At 44.4% G+C, this 26,605-nt stretch overlaps 1 protein-coding gene across 1 annotated transcript in view; it reads right to left on the reverse strand.

Annotated features, from left to right (window-relative positions):
* Positions 1-22,575, reverse strand: part of LOC142750375 (uncharacterized) — a 468,269-nt gene extending 445,694 nt beyond the window's left edge. The window contains exons 1-3 of the mRNA XM_075859374.1: positions 22,329-22,575; positions 16,741-16,822; positions 11,299-11,341 (exon numbers count right to left, since the gene is read on the reverse strand). Of these exons, the coding sequence (XP_075715489.1) occupies positions 11,299-11,341; positions 16,741-16,822; positions 22,329-22,455 (252 nt within the window). The 5' untranslated portion in view covers positions 22,456-22,575. The remainder of the gene's footprint in view (positions 1-11,298; positions 11,342-16,740; positions 16,823-22,328) is intronic.
* Positions 22,576-26,605: the final 4,030 nt, after the last annotated feature.

Genomic DNA, 26,605 nt, shown 5'->3' on the forward strand with positions numbered 1-26,605 from the left:
CACAATAAAAAAAACTAATAAAGGGGGCGTGGCTTGGACGCTGCACAAGCCGGACGTGCGAGAGAGGGGCTCCGTAGATTATAACGGAATCCGAGCCCATCCGCAGGATTTTGAGGCACTGAGCCCATCCTGCTTGATCCCAGACTCTGGTGGAACACAGAGTGGATAGACCTGTTCTGGAGGCCACTCACGCCATTTTTCGGCCGCCGAGACTTGACATAATAGAGAAGCCGCGGCCAAGATTTCTGGACTGCGCGCCGGCGGCTTTTGGCAGCGGTGCAGTGCAAGGATACTCACCGGCCATGTGGCTACACCTGCCCTCTATCCTGGAGCGCTCCGCTGTGGGGATAAAGGTACCAGGGGTCAGGGAGGATTAGAGGAACTGTCTAGTGGAGGCAGAGGTGCTCCACGTGTTGAAGCAGCCATTTTGCGTGGATGACATGGCCAGCGTTCCAGCGGTTCTCAGCAAGTGCCACATATCAGCCCTCCACTTACCCATCAGCATGTCTGGTAATTTTTTTATGCAATTGACCTATATTGTGCAGGGCTTAATTGCTGAGGGACCAGTCATTATAAAGACAAGCTTAGCACAATACTGTCTTCCCCGCCCTCACCATAAGGAGACGCAAGGCTGGTCATTGTACCAGAGATCCTGTCACAACTGACGCTATTGCTACTGGTTGTCACATACATGTACTGCACCGTCATGCTGTGTGAACTTCTGATATAATATGGTCTGATCTGTAGATCTCACCCTGACTGGTTTGCATTTTCAAGCACTTTGTACAGCATTTCTCTATTAACAATGGTTAAACGAGCTAAGGAAAAAAATAAGGAACTTTTGAGCACACCGAAAAAGTATTAAAGAGACTGTCACCACATTATAAGTGGCCTATCTCCTACATAAGGAGGTCGGCGCTGTAATGTAGGTGACAGTAATGCTTTTTATTTAAAAAAAACGATCTTTTTTCACAAAGTTAGGAGCGATTTAAGTTTATGCTAATGAGCTTTCTTAATGCCCAAGTGGGCGTACTTTTACTTTCGACCAAGTGGGCGTTGTACAGAGGAGTGCATGACGCTGACCAATCGGCATCATGCACTCCTCTCCATTCATTTACACTGCACTAGCGATATAGATATATCACAATGTGCAGCCTCATACACAAGCCCTAACATTACTAGTGTCCTGATAATAAGTACACATGAAATCCAGCCTGGACGTCATGTGTACTCAGAATCCTGACACTTCTGACTCTTTTTTTGTGAGATTCCGGCAAGTGAAACCAAATCTCGTTTAGCTCCGAGATCTCGCGAGATTTCGTATCCGTTGCTGGAATCTCACAAAAAAAGATTCAGAAGTGTCAGGATTCTGAGTACACATGAGGTCCAGGCTGGATTTCATGTGTATTCATTATCAGGACACTAGTAATGTTAGGGCTTGTGTATGAGGCTGCACATAGCGATATATCTATATCGCTAGTGCAGTGTAAATGAATGGAGAGGAGTGCATGATGCCGATTGCTCAGCGTCATGCACTCCTCTGTACAACGCCCACTTGGTCGAAAGTAAAAGTACGCCCACTTGGGCATTAAGAAAGCTCATTAGCATAAACTTAAATCGCTCCTAACTTTGCGAAAAAAGATCGTTTTTTTAAAATAAAAAGCATTACTGTCACCTACATTACAGCGCCCATCTCCTTATGTAGGAGACAGGGCACTTATAATGTGGTGACAGAGTCTCTTTAAAGTCAGCAAGATCTTGACAAATTCCTCCGGAAACAATCTGACCCCTCAATACTCGGCAAGGGGAAATATCTTTAAGATGATGCCACAGGGAGAGATCAAGGAGCTGACAGATTATGAAAGCGCAGCATCAGATACAGCCGCTTCTTCCGACACCTGCCAATTATCTAAATTTTTCCTTCAAAAGTGCCTGGCTCGGGCCCTCTCCCCGGTTCTTAAGGAACTTTCTGATATTAAAGCTGAAATGAAGCATGTGGGGAGTAGGGTGGAAACGCTGGAAACCACGCAATCTGCTATTGCGGTACACAGTGACGCCATACAAACTAATTTGCTAGCAAAACAAGAACATATGCTTTCTCATGATAGAAGATCAGGAAAACTGCAGTCACAGAAAGAATATCAGACTACGGGGCCTCCCGGAAAGTGTTTCCCATGAAGCTCTGCCAGCTGCTGCCATGTCTCTTTTCTCAGATCTTTTGGGAGTGGAGAGGGCACAGAAAATTGTGGTGGAACGGATACATAGAGAATTGCTCCCCAAAAAGGCGACAACAGACCCACCAGAAGATGTTATCTGTGGCCTACTAAGTTATGTGGATACTGCAGCAATACTGGGGAGAGCCAGAGAACGCGCTTCGGTCGCCTTTGAAGGTTTCCAAATTTTGTTTTTTCAGGACATTGCAGCCAGCACGCTTGCAAAACGTCAGCTGTTGAGACCACTTACAAATGAGCTACAGGTGAAGAAGATTCCTTTTCACTGGCTCTTTCCATTCGGTTTATCGACCCTCTGTGATGGCAAACAGATCACCATAAAACATCCCGATGACCTGAAACAGATATGGAGCAGACTGGACATACCGCCCAAGGAGTTCACCTCTTGGCTCTCGATTCAACCACACGTGCCGTTCCCTGTTCTACCCTCACAGGAAGACTGGAGAGCATACACGAAAGGGAAATCCCCTAAACGTAAATCTGTGGATTGTAACCCGCTGGTGACTTAAAAGAACTTCCACTAATCTCCTGTTTTTTGCCCGCCTTTGGTTTAAGGCTTGGAGATGTTCGCTAGTTTCTAACGGTTACTTAAAGAGGCTCTGTCACCAGATTATAACTGCCCTAGCTCCTACATATTCTGATCGGCGCTGTAATGTAGATAAGTGGTTTTGATTTTGAAAAACGATCATTTTTTACCATGTTATAAACAATTTTAGATATAATAATTAGTTTCTTAATAGACAACTGGGCGTGTTTTTACTTTTTACCAACTGGGCGTTGTACAGAGGAGTGTATGACGCTGACCAATCAGTGACCAATCAGTGCCTACACTTCTCATTGTTCCAGCCCAGCTTCTTTCACTGCGCAATCACACTGTGTGTGAGTACATGAACGGAGAGAAGTGTATGACACTGATTGGTCAGCATCATACACTTCTCCCCACAGCGCCCAGTTGGTAAAAAGTAAAAACACGCCCCATTGTCTATTAAGAAACTAATTAGCATATCTAAAATTGTTCAAAACTGTCAAAAATTATCATTTTCAAAATAAAAACCACCGTTATCTACATTACAGCGCCAATCTGATTATGTAGGAGATGGGGTACTTATAATCTGGTGATAGAGCCTCTTTAAGAAAGGAGTCATTGACAATGTGAGTCAGGTATGATTTTAGTTAGATATGTTCTCAATTCTCTCTCAGGAAGGGACTATCTACTCCTTGTGACGTCTTAATATGAGATTATCATGTTACCGCTTGCTACTTTTAAGAATTGTTTTAATTTAATTTATTTTTCTACTAATGCTTAAAGAGGCTCTGTCACCACATTATAAGTGCCCTATCTCCTACATAAGCAGATCGGCGCTGTAATGTAGGTGACAGTAGTGCTTTTTATTTAGAAAAACGATCTATTTTTACCACTATGAGCGATTTTTAGCTTTATGCTAATTCGTTCCTTAATGCCCAACTGGGCGTGTTTTTACTTTGGACTAAGTGGGCGTGTTTTACTTTAGACCAAGTGGGCGTTGTACAGAGGAGTGTATGACGATGACCAATCAGCGTCATGCACTTCTCTCCATTCATTTACACTGCACTAGCGATATAGTTATATCGTTATGTGAAGCAACATACACAAACACTAACATTACTGCAGTGTCCTGATAATGAATATACATTACCTCCAGCCAGGATGTGATGTTTATTCAGAATCCTGACACGTCTGAATCTTTTCTGTGAGATTTCCAGCAATGCAAACGTAATCTTGTTTTAAATGACAGTTTACAGCGTAATCTCGCAAGATTACGTTTGCCTTGCTGGAAATCTCACAGAAAAGATTCAGACGTGTCAGGATTCTGAATACACATCACGTCCTGGCTGGAGGTAATGTATATCAAATGTATATGTATATTTATATTAAATATAAAAGCAGAAAAATCCTTACAGAGGTGCAAATACTAACATTATGCCCATGGGGATAAAGGGTCTAAGGTGATGTCAGCAATTGTTAAGAAGCCAAAAGAGAAATCGCATATTTCTAGATGATGGCAGGGTGGTCTCAGACACCTCTGACATCGCCTCAGAGTTCCACAGGTTCTATACTTCCCTGTACAACTTGGGAGATTCCCAGCCTGTGTTCAGCATATCGGATAAAACAGACTTAGTTTCGGCCTTTTTGGACTCAGTACAACTTCCCAGATTGTCTGAGACGGGTAGAGAAGCTTTGCTTGGGCCTTCACACTAGAAGAGTTAACTAAAGTACTTTCATCTATTCGAATTGGCAAGAGACCTGTTGGGTTACCGATTATATATTATAAAAAGTTTTCTGATATGGCTCCACATTTTCTCTCCCTCTAATTCCCTCTTACTAGGACAGAACCTCCCCAGACAAATAATGGAAGTATTCATTACTCTAATACCTAAAGAGGGTAAGGACCCGACAAGGTGTGCCAATTATAGACCAATCTCCCTTTTAAATGCAAATACTAAGTGGTGGGCAAAATTTCTTGCTCAACGCTTACAGGGACTCCTCCCTAAGCTTATATCACCGGAACTGACAGGGTTTGTTCCAGGACGAGAGGGTAGGTTCAATACGACTAGAATAATAATGCAATTGCCTTCGCCAAAAAGCGTAGTCTACCGTTGGTCCTTCTCAGCACAGATGCGGAGAAGGCCTTTGATAGTGTCTCCTGGCATTTTATGGAGGCTGTGTTGGAGAGATTGGGCTTCCCAGGCACCTTTATTGGAGCAATTTTTTCTCTTCATAAAAGACCCACATGCTAGACTTACGATTAATGGCGCACACTCACCGGTTTTTTAAATAAATGATGGAACTAGACAGGGACGCCCACTCTCTCCCTCTCTTCATTTTGGTGATGGAGACTCTAATCCGGAAAATCTCACAGACCCCTGAAATTCAGGGACTACATGTTGGCTCCCACATGCATTCCGTCGCGGCGTTCGCAGATGTACTTCGTTTTAATCACAAATCCATCTCAGGCCCTCCCTAAGATAAGTTTTCTTGGACCTCCGATACGATTAAATATGTGGCGATTCGTATTCCCTGTAACCTCCACGACTTATACCTACATAACTATAAACCCATACTATCAAAAATAGCAGACCAAATTTTCTCACTTTTATATTCCATTTGTTTCCTGGCTGGGGAAAAAAAATATTATTAAAACATATAACTTACCTTAGATTCTATACACCGTTTTAGCGGTCCCCATAAAATTGCCTAGATCCTTTTTTAATTGCCTTAACTTTGTTTTCAAGTTTCATCTGGAATGGTAAACGCCCTAGAATAGCCTTTCAACAACTTAGACACCACAGGACATTAGGTGGCTGTGGCCTGCCGAATGTCTGGTCCTACTATAGAGCAAATCATTTATCAAGATGGCTCGCATTGGTACATTGGACAGACTACTCCCCTCACTTACAATGAGAGATATTTATTAGGGGACAAAAGTATTCATCTTTGGTCAGGTTAAACCTAGCCACCCTCTTTGTAGCTTGACTACCAGAGGAACTGTTACAGTTGTACAAGACTTTTTGTCATAAGCCTATAGTTCCCCGTCATCATTAATACCGCTTAGTCTACTCCTGGCTTATGTCACACAACATCTTTATTACTCCCCTGGTCAAGTTTAACAAACTGTACTATTTCTCCCCACCTCAGGAACCCTACGCAAATACCTACATTGGTTTCCTTGTTATCTGCGACCAAGACGAATAGGGTATCCTTTTTTCATTGACAAAAAATTCCTCTCAAGGACTTATTGCTTCCAATTCTGCCCTGGTGTACACCACCAACTAAATTTAACAAATGAAAAGGGAAGGGGGAAGAGGTAAGGAAGAGCAAGAAGCAAAGCTTCTTGCCCTTCTCTTCCTTACCTCTTCCCCTTCCCTTTTCATTTATCCTTTTTACATATATTGTCTCTCCAGAACATATTTAGAAGATTTGCGGGAATGACTCGATCACCTAAAGGAGACACAAACTGGCTGGGGTCATTTTTGTCTGCTTCTCAGCTACCTAAGTGCCTATTATCCGAAATTTATAGGATAATTGCTCTCCAATGATGACTCTGTTGCACAATCCTTTATAGCAGCTTGGGAAAGGGAACTGGACACACTGTTTACACCAGCGGAGACCTCCAGAATCTTAGCTAACTCGAATGGGTTCTCAAGATGCATTAGAATCCAAGAGAATTCTTATAAGACCATGACAAGGTGGTATAAAAACCCATATCCGTTAAAATGAATGGGTTATTCTCCAGATACCTGATGGAGGTGTAATTTTGAGCGAGGTACGATGTCTCATCTTTGGTGGAACTGTACGGTTAATAAACCGTTCTGGAGAGATGTTTTACATCATGTCAATTTAATTTGCTCTAAATCTCTCTCGCTCTCTCCTGAGCTTATCCTGCTTTGGCTCCCAATGCTGGAGTTGATCCCCCCTAACAATAATCTCCCCATGATTTTGATAACTGCTGCTAAGCTTCTCATCCATCTGAAGTGGAGATCAATGACTACTCTATCTTTAGAATAATGGTTTGAGAAAATTCAACAAATTGCTCGGTTGGAGGAACTCTAGTTGGACTGAGGTACTCACACCAAATTTTTTAAATTATGGAAACCGTGGCAGGATTTCAATGATACAAGACATGCCACTGTTAGTAGCACTATATCCGCATGAGGTATTTGTGCGGTTGGATTGGGACACATGGATATACAAGCGGTTTCTTAAATGGTGGGCCCCCACCCCCTCATTTGCTGCTTAGCTAGTCTCTTTGTTGTAAGACCTCATTGGTTGGACTTAGTCGTTCGCCTAAATGACACACTATTTCTGACATGTAGCGATTATACCACCAGTAATATAGAAGCACAATATAGCTATTTGTAAATGCTGCTATTTTTAGGAGGAGAGACCGATGTGCACAACACACAGCAAAACTTTATTATAACATTGTTTTTTGGTTTTTTTTTGCCACTAAAAAGTATTATTTGGATTTAAATTTTTCAACCTGGGAACCAAATGCGCACCCAGGTAAAATCTGTATATATTAAGAAAAAAAAAAAAAAAAAAAAACTTTTACATCACATTACAGCCTTCCGTCTGAGGTATACTTCAGAAGGACTCCTGAAATATACCGCCGACGGGAGGCCAAAACGCATACCACTGCATAGGTATACAGTGGGATAGGTTGCCTGAAGCCCCCCGGGGCAGAACGTTATCTGAAGCACTGTGTCAGGAAAGCTCCTGACGTCATTGTCGCCGAAGTGAGTAGGGGTGTCTAAAGTGATTTGAAGGCTGTAAAGGCTTTTGGAATGTTAAGGGGCATTCACCAGGATATAGTTTAGGTATAGGATGACAAAAGATCTTGAAGGACCGGAGAAGTGCCAAGACCTAGGCAAGAATCTTCATGAAAACACTAGGGGCAGTCGCCAAGGCCGAAGGTAAGAAAAAACAAATTGATAAGGGTTCGACAGGGCTGCAAGCCGCGATCCAATGTGTCTGGTATCCACCGAAAAAAGAACTTGCCCTGTTGAAGCTTTTCGTGGTCCTGGAGGAGGTCAAGTAAAAGCCCTGGAATTTCTGCTACTGAGGAACAGGAATGATTACACACCTTGGGAGAGGAGAGAATCCACAGAATGAAAAAAAAAAAAAACAGAAAGTCCTGGAAGGGTTACTTGGGGGAACAGACAGCAGGAAACCGCTTATGGGGCATGGAAACAAATCCAAACTCACAGACCCATGCGTTTGAGACGTGTCTAATCCAGAAATCATGATAAAGGAGGAGTCTGCCCACCACCCAAGCCCCTTGACCTTCATGGGGAGCCCTGGACATGATGCTTTGGTGAAGATGAGGAGCCCATTACGTGAAAGCTTCACTGACATAGATGAATGCGAAGACAGGCCAAACCTCACACTTCAAAGAATGACTTGACAAAGGATTCCAAACGTCATACTAAGGGGTAATGGAAAGAGGTAGCGTCCGTCATAGGGAGAGTAGTAGTCTTGGACAGCCGTGAGACCAGAGGATATACCCTAGGGAAAGTGGTCCACTTGGCCAAAAGATCCTCTGGGAACGGATACTGTAGATTAACATGTGCGGGAGAAGCGCCTGTCAGGGTGTTTCCACTCCTTGGAGAGGACTCTGTCGGGATATTTTGGAAAAACCTAAGGAGGACACAGTCTGACGAAAGCAAAAAATTTCTGAGTTAGGCCCCATGCACACGAACGTAAAAACGCCCGTAATTACGGGCCCATAGACTTTTATAGGCCACGGGTACCTCCCCGTATGCTTACGGGAAGGTGTCCGGGCAGTTGAAAAATATAGAACATGTCCTATTTTAGGCCGTGATTACGGCACGGGCAGGCCCATAATTACGGGAGCGTTGCTAGGCGACGTCAGTGGATAGTCACTGTCCAGGGTGCTGAAAGAGTTAAACGATCGGCAGTAACTCTCAGCACCCGGGACAGTGACTTCCGATCACAATATAGATCAACCTGTAAAAAAAAAAAAAAACGTTCATACTTACCCAGAACTCCCTGCTTCTTCCTCCAGTCTGGCCTCCTGGGATGACGTTTCAGCCCATGTGACCGCTGCAGCCAATCACAGGCTGCAGCGGTCACAAGGAGTGCCGCGTCATCCAGGGAGGTCGGGCTGGATGTCGAAAGAGGGACGCGTCACCAAGACAACGGCCGGGTAAGTATGAATTTCTTTTACTTTTACTACAGAAAGGGCTGTCCCTTCTCTCTATCCTGCACTGATAGAGAGAAGGGGCTGCCGATTAGTGCAGTGCAATATGGTCCGCAAATACTGGTGCAATATGGGTCGAATATGTGTGACCAAGTACCCGTATTTACGCCAGTATAAAATACATTCGTGTGCATGCGGCCTTAGAGGATTCAGAATCCTTGATCTGGAGTGTCTCCCAGATAATGGTAATAATGCTTTTCATGATGGAGGCACCATATTGAAGCTCTGGTTGGTATCTAATTTAGAATCAGATCGCTACAATTTAAAAAAGTCTTCCCTCTGCTATGTAGATCCTCCCCGGCGGGGATACCCAGAGCATCCGGCGGGCCTGGGGATTGAAACAGAGGTCGTCACCAAGAGAGGACGATAACAGGAAGTATTAGTCTTGGCCCTATTTGACTTGAGGGAGGTTCAAATAACAATATTCAGTAAATAGCCTTGTGGAAAGAAAATGGTCAGCTAGACAGCCCAGCATGCCCATCATGGACTGGCAGACCTTGGTAAGTTCTGTCACCACAAGAGGCAAGGAACCGGATTCCAGCTCTGCAAGGTCAGAGAGTGTGCCGATTAATTTAGAGAGGCGGTGCAGTCTCGGGGCCAGGCAGGGAAGGCAGAAGATGTCAGACCGACTGAACTGCAATTTGGTGTTGCACCTAGTGAAAGTAAAAAAGGTGGCTACTGACACCAATGAGCAGAATACTCACCTAGTCTGGACACATTCACTCCATCTTGATCCTCTCCGCTTCATCTGTTCCACAGAACCAGTAGCGTCACCCCTTTAACATGTCCCACCCGGTCGTGAGAAAGTGGGGGGAGGGGGGCAGACAGGATATGCTATAATTTACTGTTTGTAGGATTCAATAAGTTAGGACCCCTCACCTACTCATACAACAGTTAGAATAGGTCCTGTGTAGTTAAAAAATCAAGTTAGCCTTTGGTAGTGTTGCAGCCATCTTACTCTAGTGATTGGGGGTCCAATTAGCAATTTCTGCCAAATCACAGAGATTACATGTTTAGATCATGTTTATTCTGTTTTCTTTATATACCTTTTTTTCTCTCAACACCTTATTTACACTTTTATCTCATTAGGGGGTGCTCAGTGCATTCCATTTATACAGATCTCATAGAACGCGACACCAGCTGTACAAATGAATGTGTAACAAGCTTCCCCAAATGGACGATGAAGAAATCAAATAATTTATCCCACCACGTTAATCAATGTTGCTGGAGGAACAGGAAAAGGACAGAGCAGAAGAGGAGACAAGTTATTGGAACCAGAAAAGGGAAGCGTGAGAATAGCCCCCCCCCCCCCCCCCCACTGCAGGAGTTCAGTGCTCCTATGGTCCCGCAGTATCTCTCTCTCCTTGCTGATTGGAAAAGGTGCCCCATGCACACAACCGTATTTTCATCCATCCGTAAATACTGTCCGTAAATACAGATCCATAGTCATCCGCAACGTATCCGCATGTATGGAACGGTATCTGAAAATACGGGCTGTAGTACATCTAATGGATCGTGTATACGGATCCGCCAAAAGAAACCCACAAATGCGGTGCAACATCTGCAAACATGTCATCGCCTAGCAACGCTTTCGTAATTACAGACGGCTACAGGTGCATATCCGTAATTACAGATGCGGCCATAGACTTCTATTGGGTGTCTGTGCAGTAATTACGGACAAGAATAGGACATGTTCTATATTTTACAGATCATTTCTACGAAACAGACGACCCTTCCGTAAAAATATGGAAAGGTGTCCATAGGCCATAAAATGGGTCCGTAATTACGAATGAAAAATACGGTCGTGTGCATGGGGCCTTACAAGTATAACCAGCCGCTCAGACTCCGTGCTAAGGGGCTGCATAGAAAATGTAAGTCGTTTTTAAATTATGACTTTGCCCCCCCCCCCCCTCCATGCCTGAGTTCTAACAGCCCCTACGCAGATGCCTACCCCTGGTCCCAGCCCGAATTACCAAAAGGGTAGGAATTGTCCACCTCTGTAGTGAGAACGCCCTTCTCTCCAAGTTATCCATGTATTCTCGGTGCAACCACAAATTGCAGTTAAAACGTGAAGCTTTACAATAAGACTTGGTAGTTCTGTTTTATTCACTAACAGACATATTGTCAGTTCTCTGTTGTGTTGTTGTAGCTGACAGTTTTTTCAAACATGCCCAAATCATGTGCAGGCACACTAGATGTCACTTGTGAATTAACTTCTTCTAAATTAAGTCAGTCTTTAGACTACAATTTTTCTGCAAAAAGATGATCCAGTTTAGTAGTTCGTCATAAGGGAAAGACCTACTTACTTTTGCAGAAAGTGGCTTCTTCTGTTTGTCGTTCTCACTGTCACTAAAAAACAAAATACAAGTTAGGTGTAAATGTTAAATAGCCTATTATGCTTTTAAACAAACAGGAACAACAAGGCAAGTTACATTTAGCCCTTTAGCTTTCAGGACAATTTTCATACTTATGACATACATAAATAAATCCTGAATTGTAAAAAGTAAAAATAAAACTTATTACCGTATTTTTCGGATTATAAGATCGTTTTTAGCTAGAAAAAATCTTGCTAAAAACTCTGTCGTTAAATCGATAGTCAATGGACCCGGCTGTGCCAGACCCCCTGACTGCTTCCTTAATTAATACCTTCCCTGATCCATGACGTGTCCGCACATCATGGAGCCGGGAGGATGATGTTTGTAGCAGGCTCACGCGCTTAACCCGCTCGATACACTGCGGGTGTCAGCTGTGTTTTACAGCTGACACGCTGCTCTAACGGCCAGGAATATCGATCTTGCTGTTCCCGGCCGTTTAAACTAGTTAAATGCTGCGGTCAATAGCAACCGCGGCATTTATAGGGGTCTTCCCATGAAGCATATTTATGACATATCCACAGGATATGACAAATTTCAGATAGATGGGAGTCGCACCTCTGGGACCAGCACCAGCATCTCTAGGACGGGGCCCCTAAACCCTAGTTCTGGGACCCTATCACTAGAAAGGGGCCCCCTAAAGTTCTAACTTTTTGTGCTCTTCCAGCCACTTAATGATAACACGGATGAGTTACGGAAATAGCCTAGCTCACTGAGATACGCTGTTTCCGCAACTCCCATAGAACTGCAAAGTAATTACGAAAACAGCGTAGGTCGCATGCTACGCTGCTTCCGTAACTGCCATTCACTATGGGAGTTACGGAAACCGCGTAGCTCAGCGAGTTACGCTGTTTCCGTAACTCAACCATGTAATCCTTAAGTGGCAGGTAGAGCACAAAAAGCTAAAACTTTAGGGGGCCCCGTTCTAATGCTAGGGTCCCAGAGCTAGGGTTTAGGGGGCCCCATTCTAGGGATAGGTGCGGGTCCCAGAGTTGGGACCCGCATCTATCGAACATCCATGACATATCCTATCCTATGGATGTCATTAATGTCCTTCATGGGAAACCCCCAGCAGGACAGCCCCTTCGCACAACGCGATCGGGGGCGCTAATAGATGTCATGGCAGCCTGGGGGCCTAATGAAGGACCCCAGATCTACCTCTGCTAAGCCATGCCTCTGGCAGGACTTACTAGAAGCCTGTAAAAGAGACAATATACTGCAATACATGTGTTTTAAATGTGTTAAAAAGTTAGATACATTTTCAGGAGTGTATTTTCTGAAAGTAAACACCTTACATAATTTAACCCCTTAATGACCAGCCTATTTTAGCTGTTAATGACCAAGCGATTTTTTACGTTTTTCCATCGTCTCATTCCAAGAGCTATACACTTTTTATTTTTGCGTCGACATAGCTGTATAAGGTCTTGTTTTATGCGGGACAAGTTGTAATTTTTAATAGCACCATTTTGGGGTACATAGCATCTATTGATGAACTTTTATTACATTTTTTTTTTGGGGGGGGAGCGGGAATAGAAAAAAAACTGAAATTTCGCCACACTTTTCTGCATCCTAAATTTACGCCGTTTACTGTGTGGTATAAATAACACAATAACTTTATTCAGTGGGTTGTTACGATTGCAACGATACCAAATTTTTATAGTTTTTGTATGTTTTACTACTTTTACACAGTGAAAACACTTTTTTCAAAATTATTTGTTTTTGTGTCTCCATATTTGAAGAGCCGTAACGTTTTTATTTTTTCGCCAACGCAATTGTAGGAGGGCTTTTTTTTTGCGGGACGACTTGTAGTTTTTATCGTTACCATTTTGGCGTAGATGCGACTTTTTGATCACTTTTTATCACATTTTTTTTTAAGGCTGGATTCAAAGAAAACAGCAATTTTTGCATGGTTTTTTATTTTACTTTTTACAACGTTCACCGTGCGGGTTAAATTATGTAATAAGTTTATAGTCGGGGTCGTTACGGATGCGGCAATACCAAATATGTGTAACTTTTTTACTTTATTTTGTTTGTTAATAATAAAACAGTTTGTAAGGGGTCAAAGTGTGTTTTTCTTTTTTTTTCACTTATTAAACTTTTTTGTGTAAGGTACATGATGGGGTTAATTACTATTAATGTGAGGCACATGGAGGTTAAATTCATCACACCTCGTGCCTCACAATAAGTGAAAGAAAGGTTTTATTTAATTTTTTTACAGCGTATACATGATAAATGGCGGAAAAAAAATTGTTGTGCAGGTTATTACGGCCGTATCGATACCGAATAGGTGTATATTTTATGTATTGAGACTTATTTTAATGTTTATTGTAAAAAAGGTGTATGTGTATTTTTTTTTTATATAACTTTTTATATTACTTTGTTTTTACTTTATTTTTAAACTTTAATGTACTGCCATATATCTATATACTGATAGTACACAAGCAGTTGTTGGGACATACCTAAGTATGCCCTAACAACACGACATATGGTAAGACAGCCCTGGGGTCCTTCAATATACCCTGGGCTGTCTGCCCATATATGGTATGTCCCTCAATCCCTGTGACGCGATCCAAAGGGCATTCCCCTTCTTATTTCCCCCTGAATGCTGCAGTCAGCTTTGATCGCAGCATTTAGGAGAATAACGGCGGAGAAGAGGTTCTCTGATCTCCGCCGTTATAGAGCGGGGCTGCGGCTGTGACATTGAGTGCGCGGTCAGCCTGAGGCGATGCGGCCAGTGCTGCACTAATGAGCGGCGGTTCAGGCACTGAAGACAGAACATGTGGGTGTTTTGCAGCGCGCCCGCTATGTTCCGTCTTTAGTACCGCCGTTCATTAGTGCAGCGCTGGTCACATCACCTCATGCTGAGCGCGCGCGCACTTAATTTCAGGAGCGGGGCAATGTCTGTAACACACAACCGCAGCCCCGCTCTCATACATCCCTGTGTTACAAAACCAAGCTGTACGGCCGCACAGCTTCGTATCGAAATACATAAAATAACGGTATCGAACAGTTTGGGGGTGCACGATATCGAAACAGTATCGAAGTTTCGATGCATCGTGCATCCCTACTAAGTGGACAACAATACTGTGCACTTTTACTGTGAAGGGAACTAAGGAGGCACCATTAATGTGTGAGGACACCAATTCTTTGTGACGGCACACAGGGACACCATTATAGTGTGGGCGGCACCAAGGAACCACTATTTTTGTGTGGGGCACTAATAGCATGTTGTGCACTAAAGGGGGCAGCAAACTCTGCAGAAACAAGTGGTGGCTAGGAGAAGTTGTCATTGAGGTCTGGGTCAAATGGAGAAGTCATCACAGAGATCTGTTAGAGGAGAGATGGAAAGAAAATAAGTCCAATCAGAGAAGACATCACCTGTGAAGCACTGGATTTATTTGTACTGTACATTGCACGGTATTCAGTGTGATGATACTCTCCAGAGTGCCAGTGCAAAACTGGTATGTGACCACTTTATGGTCACTGTATAGTAATATTATTGGTCCTTATAGTAGATATATGTGGCCATGGTGTGCATGTATTATTTGGTCCTTGTATACTGGTATTATTTATTAACTGCATGGCTATATTTCAGAGAAATACTATTATATATACACATTAGAGTTGACATTTTCGGGGAAAGGGCTGATGTACCTATGGGTAGAGATTTCCTTACTAAGTAATGAATAGGAACAGTGTACTGATGAGGTAGTGTATCTAAGCCTATCAAATTTTAAAAGTGGATTTATAGCTTTAGCGTCTTCAATGTTTTTTTTTAAGGGAGGCAGAAGATAAACTATTTAGATTCTATCAATGCTCCTGCTGATTAGGTACAAGCGGTGATTAAATTTGTCTTCTGGTAGGAAATAAAAAAATAAAAAAACCTGAATGTGACAATCAGAGTGCACATGTCTTGTCAGATTGGTAAGGGAGGTGATAAAATGAAGAGGATTTAGTTTATCAGTCCTCTGTGGTCACTGGCTGTACAGGGGAAGATATGTCAATTAGGCTACATTCACACGAGCGTGTCCGATTTGCGTGCACAAAAAACGGACCGTAATTCATGCATTTCATGTCCGTGTGCCATCAGTGTTTCTTTCCGTACTGCATCAGTGTGCTTTGCACGTCTGTTTCTTCTCTCCAAGCACTTTTTTCCTCTGCATTTCTTTAGCAACTGATGCGTTTAACACGGACAGCGTTGTCCGTGTGCTGCCGTGTTATTCACGCACCCGTAGAATTCAATGGTCGACAAGGTCCGCAAAAACGGACCATAAATAGGACATGCTGTGAGTTTAAAGCAACGGACACACGCTGCGTGAAAAATCACACGTCTGAATAGCCTTATTGATTTGCATGGGTCCGTGTGAAGTCCGTTATTTCAACGGAAAGCACATGGATGCGGAACACGCTCGTCTGAATGAGCCCTGAGAGGTTGTGGTCTTTCTTCCTGCTCTCACTTGAGGCTTCCCCCTCTCCCTTACACAGACACAGAAACAAATATTAAAACATTTCCTCCAGCTCCCTGACTTCAAACGAGTGCAGCAACCCAAATATTCCACCTAGGGCCTTGAGCCTGGTATCATTTGAAAGCATAGATTCTGGGCTTTAATGTGTTAATCTTTAGTCCTTCTATCCTAGCTGCGACTAGCATTTATAGTCATGAAATATTACATACATCCCTTGGCAGTAAAAAAAGATTTAAAAAAAAAAAATGCGCTCCTACAATTTAAAAAAGCCTACTAGATACTTAAAAAGCGGAGCTCCAATCTGCCATTTTACATTACATTTAGTATGCAGGACATTGTTTAGTTGTGCCTATTACATACAATTTTTTTTAAAAACACAGCATCCCCCATGAATTAATTATTATGCACATATTGTTTTCTTTATATTTTTCTCTGTAGATTTCTGCCTGCTCCATTCAAAGCAAAAATAAGCATGCTGTAATGGATTGTGGGCAGGTGCTTCCTGATCATGACAGGTCAGTTCCTAGGCGGCCATGCGCTCCCTCCTCTAAACATGCTCCGCCAATGCGCGATCTGAGGAGCCGCTGCCTTTCCATAGCTGAGCGCAATAGACGTGATCTGCCAGGCACCGCTGAGGAGAGACACGGGGGATCGGCAGCTGCACTCGGGGTCTCAAAAAGCTTTGACTCTACTGACCGGTCTGCAAGCCATCTAGACATTCACTTTGCCCTGTAAGTTATTATTGGAAAACTCGTCTGGTGAAAGGGAGCATTTCAGATAAGGTTTTTCTGGAAGGTCATTACAATATACAGACAGCATGGTTTCATTCCTATGTGGCCTTTCCAGACTGATTTTTATACCAAAAAATATATATACAGAATTAAAAGGAATGTAGAAACTGAACACTGACCTAGAGTGTGAAATTTCTTCCGTCATTTTCTTTTTTGGCTCAGTTTCTTCCATTATTTTTCCCAGTTTACATTTTTTTTCTTCTAAAATAAATAGAATTGGAAAAAAATTACCACCACACACCATATCTGCATTGTGATTCCTATGATTCACAACACCATTGAAAGAACCTGGAAACAAAATGTTTTAACAGCAGGTTGGGTTAACCTTACTGTAAACTAATAACCTAGAATGGTCAAGCTAGCATGTACTGCACCCAGTCCCAAGTCACCTAGTGGGTGGCATGCACAAAATCCAATAATCTGGTGCCATTCACAATTCCCAGGCCTAGGGTAATACAGACCCTTGTTCTGTGTCCAGCCTGTGAGACAGTGAAATGTACCACACCCCCCGGTGATCCAGTGGCACGTAACATACCTAGTCCCTGGTGACCCAGTGGCATGCACCACACTCCATTTCAATGATCCAGAAAACTGCACCATGCCCGGTCATCCAGTGGCATGCAGTGTACCTAAACCACAGTGATCCAGTGTCATGCACTATTTCCAAGCCCCAAGTAGCACTTGGTGTCCAGCTCTAGTGATCATATACTTATGATCTAATGCCACACAACACACTCCGCTCCAGTGATCCAGTAGTATGTACCATGTCCAGTCATGAGCGATCCAGTAGCCTGTACTATACCTAACTGCTGATTAGTCATGGCCACCTTTATCTCATGGGATGCCTTCACATGAAGGCATTTTTATATATGTGTTTTTAGTATAGTTTTTAAATTAGTGAAATTTTGAAAAAAAGCCCTATAGAGAAGCCTATGGAAAAAACGCAAGAGAAAAAGCCATACCTACTGCAAGCTAGAAGAAACGCCAATGACTCTAAACATGCTACAAAAACTTTTATATTTTACTATACTTCGGGCCTGTTCACATCAGCGTTGCCCTTCCATTGAGGGGCTCCGTCGGAGGTTCCCTTCTGGTTAACCGGTTGCCTCAACGGAAAGGCAAACTGAAACCTTAGCTTCCGTTTTCATCACCATTGATCTCAATGGTGACAAAAACGTTGTAAATGGTTTTCGTTGGTCGCCGTTGTGACAGGGTTTCGTTGTTTGACGGAATCAATAGCGGAGTCGACAACGTTTCCATCACCATTGAGATCAATAATGAAGGAAATGGAAGCGAAGGTTTCCATTTGCCTTTCCGTTAAGCGGTTAACCCGACGGAAACCTCAGATGGAACCCCACAACGGAATGGAAACGCTAATATGAACGAGCCTTTATAGTAACAAAGCCGCAGAGTTTACGGAGGGTAAAAAAGCTGTGAAAAAAGCCCAAAAAAACACTGTGTGAATCTAGCCTTATGCAAATAAATATTTTGTATATGAAAAGCTCCTCAACTTACTAATATACTATGTGTGTCTATTTTTAAGATTTCTGTTTACATACAGTGAATGGGAAGATTATTGTTTACACCCTAGGGTTGGAAACGACCTAGACAAAAGTTCTCCTCACGGGTATTGGTTTATTACAATGTATTAGTATCTGTATTGAAAACTTTCAGTCTTGAGTCGAGGACGGGAGACTACTGTTGTGCTTTGTTTACAGGGAATTGGCTACTTTGTAACAAACTATCAGCTGTGAGAGCAGGATTAGGTCAGAATGGGTTTCCAGACTAGCGGTTTTTCATCCAAAATTAATAAGAATGATCACTTACATAAAAAAAAAAAAATACGGTTTGTTAGGTCTTGGCAATATATCGGAAAAAACAAACGAAGTTCCACGCAGATAACCGTCATCTTGCGCATTTAGTTTTTCTCCTGGCTTCAACATTTGAATTCTATGGTAGAGCAGGGAGCAGTCGGTTCCCTGCTCTACTATTCAATGTGTGATGCCGGCCGCTCACAGCTCGGTGCAGAGAGGCGCGATGACGTCATTGTCTCGTGCCAGTCTGTGCTGAGCCGTGAGGGGCTCTTTTATGCATATTTTTTATTCCACTGGACTTCTGCCGTATACCGGCCATTCAGGTATCCTATTGGTTCACCGTGTCCTCAATACCTACACCATTTACTTTGTTTTCCCCACCTCAATGCCTGCCCTGTTTACTTCTTTAGCCTCAATGCCTGTGCACCATGACGAGCAGACAGTTGCATATACACGGATGATGGGGGTTATATACAGGGTTGATTGTGGGCTGGTATATAAAGGGATAATGGGGGTCCCTGTATATTACACCTTATGCTTGAGAAAGGCTCTGTTGAGCTGAAACGTCGCATGGGTGAATACATTTTGTTCCTTTGGATGTACTGCCTGGATCTCTTTTTCTATATTGTACATTACCTCCAACATCCCAGTATAGAATCCCCATGATTCCTGTATATAACCCCCATCAACCCTGTATAAAGGGAGAATGGGAGTTATATACAGGAATGATGGGGGTTTATATACAGGGATGGTGTCTGTCTAGTACATATAGAAGTGAAGGGGGTTATATACAAGCATGATGTGGGTAACATACAGGGATGATGTGGGTAACATACAGGGACGATGTGGGTAAGAAAGGGACGATGTGGGTAACATAAAGGGACGATGTGGGTAACATACAGGAAGGACCAGCTCCAGTTTTATGTGGGCCCTTGAGCGACACAGACTTAGTAGGCCCCTTTGCGGGGGAACTCACGGCGGCAGTAAAATTGCAGAAATCACTTTGTGCCCCCATATAGACGTTAGGCCCTGTTTATGCCCCATATAGAAGTTAGCCCCCCAGTTTGTACCCCAGTAAATTGAGTGCCCTCTGTAGATAGTGCCACACAGTCCCCACCTCCCAGTTAGCGCCACACAGCCACCTCACAGGTAGCGCCACACAGCACCCACCTCACAGGTAGCGCCACACAGCCCCCACCTCCCAGGTAGCGCCACACAGCCCCCACTTCCCAGGTAGCGCCACACAGCCCCCCACCTCCCAGGTAGCGCCACACAGACCCCTCCTCCCTGGTAGTGCCACACAGACCACTCCCTGTAGGTAGCGCCTTTGGGGTTTCCTCTAGGAGTGGTATCCCCAGCCAGAGCATTGCAGATGCTACGGCTGGGGATTCCACTTCAGGAGAAGCCCCTGACATCACTGTCCATATATGGACAGTGTTGTCAGGGGTAACCCCAGAGCCATAGTCACGGGCAGAGAACTACTAGAACTCTGCCTGGGACTCCTGCTCTGCTCCTGACATCACTGTCCATATATGGATATTGATGTCCGTAGCAGAGTTGAGGTGCCGGGCAGAAAACTAGCAAAGGCTCTGCTCCGGTACTCCAGGTCTGGGGAAGCCCCTGACACCACTGTCCATATACGGCTAGTGATGTCAGGGCCAATCCAAGAGGCAAAGTCCCGGGCAGAGCGCTACTAGCACTCTGCCTGGGACACTGCTCTGCTCCGGACAACACGTCGGCTCTGCCATGACGACAGCAGCACCCAATGGCCGAGTGGGCCCCTAAAGGTTAGTGGGACCCAGCACTTGTCCGGGTGCTAACGCAGGCTCTGTATACAGGGACCCCCATCATCCCTACATATACCAGCACACCATCATCTATGTATATAACCCCCACCATCAGTGTACATACCAGTCTGCCGTCATCCACGTATATAACCCCCATCATCCGTGTATATACCATTGGGGCGGGCACTGCCTGTTCGCCGTAGCGTGTGGGCATTGAAGTAAATGGGGAGGGCACAGATTCGAAAAAAACTAGTAAATGGGGCGGGCATTGTGGACTCAGAGGACCAATAGGATGCCTGAAACACCGGTAAATGGCAGGATAGCGGAATCGGAAAATATGCGCCAAACCACACGAAGCAGAGGGATCTCCTCCACTCATCGTTGGAATGGGGTTAGGCGAGTATGTACGTTATTTTTATTAGGCACTACTGGGGCTGTATGGGGGCATTATACTGTGGGGGGGCAGCTGTGGGGCATTATACTGCGTGGAAGGCAGCAGTAGAAACATACTGTGTGGGAGGAGCTATGGGGCATTATACAGTGTGACGGGCACTATGGGGCATTATACTGAGTGGGGCACTTCAGTAACGTTACTGTGTGAGTAAGTGACAGCACATCGTGATCTAGCAAGATCACTATGTGCTGAGTACATGAATGGAGAGAAGTGTATGACGCTGATAGGTCAGCGTCATGCACTTCTCTTTACAACGCCCACATGGTCAAAAACTAAAAAACGCCCAGTTGGGCATTACGAAAGTCATTAGAATAAATATAAAATCGGTCATAACTTGGTCAAAATTGATTGTTTTTCTAATTACAGCGCCGATCACATTATGTAGAAGATAGGGTAATTATAATGTGGTGACAGAGCCTCTTTAAGGCCTTATTCACACACGTGTGTTCAATTTTCGTACGTGCAAAAACGGAGCGTTATGAATATCTGTGTGGCGTCAGAGTAGTTTCCGCTTGTCATCCTTTTTTCTTCTCTGTAAGCACTCCTTGGTTTCACTTTTTTTTCTGCACTTCTTTAGCAACGGAGTCGTGAAAAACAGATCGCAACAGATGTTGTCCGTTTTTATAATGCACCCATAAACTTTAATGTCAGAGTCTGGTCATAGGACATGTAGTCTGTCTTGTAATCCAATTCTACAGATGGAATTTGTTACCAATTGGTCCATACAGTTAGGCGTCAAAGGTGGATCATTTGTACTGTACAGATTTCTGGAGCGCTTTGTATATATTGCCCTTTAGGGGGATTATGCTGGATTTAACCCCTTATGGGTATGTTTTGCCGTAGAACAGTTGTGGTACCTACGCCCAAAAACTGCAACAACCACCTGTACAATGCATCTCATGCACCAGAAAAATCGATAGTATGCCCTACAGGTCACAGATTTCTTCTGGACAATTTTGGACAACTCTTCCCAAAAATATTAACGTCGCCTAAAATAAGTGAAGCCATCAAAAGAAATAGCACAGGCAGCGTCTGGGTAGTGTCATTCAGTGTCCAGATAAAATGTCACAGAGCCATTAAAAAAATAAATACAACAGCCACATGCCAGTGTGTCCAAATTGGGCATATAGTGACCCTTTACAGACACAGACCCCATTAATTACCTTTCCTTGTTTTTGGTGGCCCCCCTGGCTGGCATCTGTACAGGCTGAAGTGGTGACGTCATCACAGCCTGTATCAGGGGAGGTAGGCGCGCACAGGACAGAAAGGGGATCAGGAAAAGCCTCCCTAATTGGACCTCTGACCCTCCTGGACTACCAATAGAGCAGGGCAGGGAGTCTGTAGCGGTTTGGCAGGGTGACAAATTACCCTCTTCCCATGGTGAGATCTATTCAGCGCTTCTTCCTGGAGGTGTAGGAAAGTATTGCTGAGCACTGAAGACCCTGGCACTGTGGCCATCACTGCTACGGGGGGCATTGCAGCTGCGTTATGGTGAAACTGTGGCTGTTTGTATAGGGGCACTACTGGGGTAATGGCCTGGAACTATACCCGGATACCATAGAAAAGCTCGGCTTGTGCCCGGTGACCACTCAGAAGGCGGGATTTAGGCCTGTGTGGCGGAAGAGGATAGGTAATACAGGGAGTACTCATACTTTTCCTCTGCTTATTCTCGAGCAAGCGACGTTTCACGGCCCTAGAGCGGGGATCGGGCGATGATCTCGGCATGCCCGCCTTCTTGTTCCGCAGATTGTACACCGGCGTCATCTTCACCGGCGTCATCTTCCCCAGCGCTCCCTTCACGTCTACGGACAAAATAGCGATGACGCGGCCCTGCCCGCTCTCCTTATATAGACTAAGCACGTGACAGTAAACATGGAGCTCACGTAGTCGGAGGGGTATAGTAGATTATAAATGGCGGTTTCAGGGTTAATATATGCCATACTTGCCAGTTTGCCGAATTTTTGGCCTTATGCCCTGCCTATTTTCTTTGGACATGCCCCCAAACTACCGCATGTAAATCCCAAATAGTGTATCTGACACCCTTCTTCACGCACCGAACTGAATACAGACGCTAGAGCCCTCTAAAGTACTAATCTACCTCCTTAAAGGACGAGTGTCACGAAAAAATTTATTTTTATATCAATTTGCTTTTAGTGTTTTATTAAAAAAAAAAAAAATTATTTGTGTGTTTGTGTTTTACGTTTTTTTATTTTTTAACTTTTTCTTGTCTATGGGGGCTGCCATTTTTTTTTCCATCTCTGTATGTGTCGATTAACGACACATACAGACATGGAATACGGCACATACAGCTCCATAGTGAATGTGAACGGGGCCCGTTCCATCCACTATGCTGTACGCCAGGGGCGTAGCTAAAGGCTCATGGGCCCCGATGCAAAAATTCTTACTGCCCCCCCCCCCCCGCAAACTCCTCATGGCCGACGGTGACCCAACAATGCAGCACTAGCAGCCGGGGGCGTCACTAAGGCTGGGTTCACACACCCTATTTACGGACGTAATTCGGGCGTTTTAGCATTGAATTACGTCCGAAAATGCGGCTCAAAAGCGTTGGCAAACATCTGCCCATTCATTTGAATGGGTCTTACGATGTTCTGTGCCGACTGTCTTTTTTTTTTACGCGCCGCTGTCAAAAGGCGGCGCGTAAAAAAGACACCCGCGTCAAAGAAGTGCCTGTCACTTCTTCAGACGTAAATGGAGCCGTTTTCCATTGACTCCATAGAAAAACAGCTCCAATTACGTCCGTAATGGACGCAGTGAAAGACGCCTGCACATGCCATTACGGCTGAAATTACGGTGCTGTTTTCTCCTGAAAACAGCACCGTAATTTCAGCCGTAACAGACGCTGCCGTGTGAACATACCCTCAGGGCTTAAAATGTCAGGGAAATAGCCCCAATACATATGTGTCCGCCCAAAAAAATGTGTGTATATGAGACAGCATAGCATATCTATAGCACTACGACCCTATCAACTATGGATAGGATTAGATACAGTGGCTCAGCAGACAGTATCACACATGATAGGATTAGATACAGTGGCTCAGAAGGCAGTATCACACATGATAGGATTAGATACAGTGGCCCAGCAGACAGTATCACACATGATAGGATTAGATACAGTGGCTCAGCAGACAGTACCACACATGATAGGATTAGATACAGTGGCTCAGCAGACAGTACCACACATGATAGGATTAGATACAGTGGCTCAGAAGGCAGTATCACACTTGATAGGATTAGATACAGTGGCTCAGCAGACAGTATCACACATGATCGGATTAGATATAGGGCCCAGCAGACAGTATCACACAAGATACGATTAGATACAGGGCCCAGCAGACAGTATCACACATGATTGGATTAGATACACAGCTCAGCAGACAGTATCACACATGATTGGATTAGATACAGGGCCCAGCAGACAGTATCGCACATGATAGGATTAGATATAGGGCCCAGCAGACAGTATCACACATGATCGGATTAGATACAGGGCCCAGCAGACAGTATCACACATGATTGGATTAGATACAGGGCCCAGCTCGCTGACATTGCGTTTCCAGCGCTGGACCCAGGACAGGTAAGAATAATAATTTTGCTTCTTTATGTGTTACTGATTATTTTTCTGTGTTTGTGGTTTTTTTACAGGTTCGGTTGTTGGACTTCGGATTCGAGGACTTCAATGACAGCGTATTTTTTATTCTCAATAAAATGGTTAATGAGGGTTGTGTTTTTTTATTTCAATAAAATATTTTTTCTATGTGCTTGTATCTTTTTAAACTTTATTATCACCACCTTAGTAATGGCCGCTGGCTGATTGACAACCTCCATTACTAAGGCGGGGCTTAATGTTAGCCGGTGCAGAGGCTACACTAACCCCCATTATTACCCCGGTACCCACCGCCACCAGGAGTACTGGGAAGAACCGGGTACGAACCAGTACCCGACCATCTGTAGTGACGGGCAGGCACCGGGGTGGCCGCAGGCTGGTAGTATTAGGCTGGGGAAGGCCAAAAACAGTGGCCCCTACCACCCTGGTAATGCTGCCTGCTGCTGCTGTGTTGTAGCTGGCTGGTTATGAAAATTGGGGGGGACCCCACATCGTTCTTTCCAATTATTTTTTTAAATGACGTGGGGTCCCCCCAATTTTTCATAACCAGCCAGATACAATAAAGCAGCAGCAGCCTAGCATCACCAGGGTAGGAAGGGCCACTGTTTTTGGCCTTTCCCCTCCTGATAATACCAGCCTGCGGCCACCCCAGTGGCCGACCATCACTACAGATGGTCAGGTACTGGATCGTACCCGGCTCTTCCCAGCACCCCTGGTGGCGGTGGGTACCGGGGTAATAAAGGGGGTTAGTGTTAGCCTCTGCATCGGCTAACACTAAGCCCCGCCTTAGCAATGGATGCTGTCAATCAGCCGGTGGCCATTACTAAGGCGGTAGTAATATCGTTTAAAAAAAAACACAAAGACATAGAAAAAATATTTTATTGAAATAAAAAAAAAAAAACCACACAGCCCTCATTAACCATTTTATTGATAATAAAAAAAAGCTGTCATCGAAGTAGTCCTGGAATCCGACGTAGTCCCACGACTGTACCTGTAAGAAAACACACAAAAAATGATTAGTAACACATGTGTTATGCTTAGATACAGGGCCCATGTGTGATACTGTCTTTGGGACCCTGTATCTAAGCCTACCACAAGGTAGGCTTAGATACAGGGTCCAGCAGACAGTAATCTTATACAGTATAAGATTACTGTGTGCTGGGGCCCTGTATCTAAACCTACAGTGTGGTAGGCTTATATACAGGGCCCATCAGACAGGATCACACATGGGCCATGTATCTAAGCCTACCATGTTATTGGCTTAGATACAGGGCCCAGCAGACAGCATCACACAATCTGTGATCCTGTCTCATGGGCCCTCTAAGCCTGCTACATCGTAGGCTTAGGGGTTGTGCAGTCCCTAAACATTGATGGCCTATCCACAGGATAGGCCATCAATAGCTGATGTGTCTCCCGGGAACCGCAAATCAGCTGTTTTGAAGGGGCCGCAGCACTCGTACGAGAGCTGCTTCCCCTTCATTTCACTTCGCCGACACCGATTCACAGTGTGACCGGAATGAAGGGGAGCAGCTCTCGTACGAGTGATGCGGCCCCTTCAAAACAGCTGATTGGTGGGTCCCGGGAGTCGGACCCCGCCAGTCATGGCTACTAATCTTACCTTCCTCTTCAGCCGCGACGATAGTTCTGTCGTCTCGATGCTGTGCGCGGCGCATAGCGTTGTGACGTGCTGTGCACAGCGTTTCACGTCAGGACCTCTGCTGCGATCCGGAACCAGGAAGGTAAGTAAAGTCTGTTACTATAGTAACAGGGGCCCGCGGCCCGAGTTACTATAGTAACTTTTTATTGATGTGGTGCGGGGGGCTGTGGGCCCCCCCTGGCTTCGGGGCCCAGTCGCAATTGCGACCGCTGCGACCCCTATAGCTACGCCAGTACATGAACATGTGATCGCTGTGACAACCAATCACAGCGATCACATGCTGTTGTACATATAATACAGTGTGCCCACGCTGTTACCAACAGCACTGGGCAGAGTATCAGGGACCAATCTGATGGTCCCTGAACATGTGGTCGCTGTGAAAACCTATCACAGCGACCACATTTGTTTTATTTTGATATTTCTGGCAGTAAATCTCCTGCCTCTTTTCTTCTCCTCAAACATTGTTTCAGTGTGAGGAGAAGAAGAGACTCGAGAGAATGGCTGCCAGAAGAATACTGTGAAAAAAAATACAGTTACACTATAAAACATTCTCAGTATAGATAGATTTCTATCTATCTATACAATCCATCTATCTTTTTTTCTTTCTATCTACCTTTTTATCTTTGATTCTATTAGAATAGGCAGGT

This window comes from Rhinoderma darwinii, chromosome 3, assembly GCF_050947455.1.
Source record: "Rhinoderma darwinii isolate aRhiDar2 chromosome 3, aRhiDar2.hap1, whole genome shotgun sequence".
NCBI classification, from domain to species: domain Eukaryota; kingdom Metazoa; phylum Chordata; class Amphibia; order Anura; family Rhinodermatidae; genus Rhinoderma; species Rhinoderma darwinii.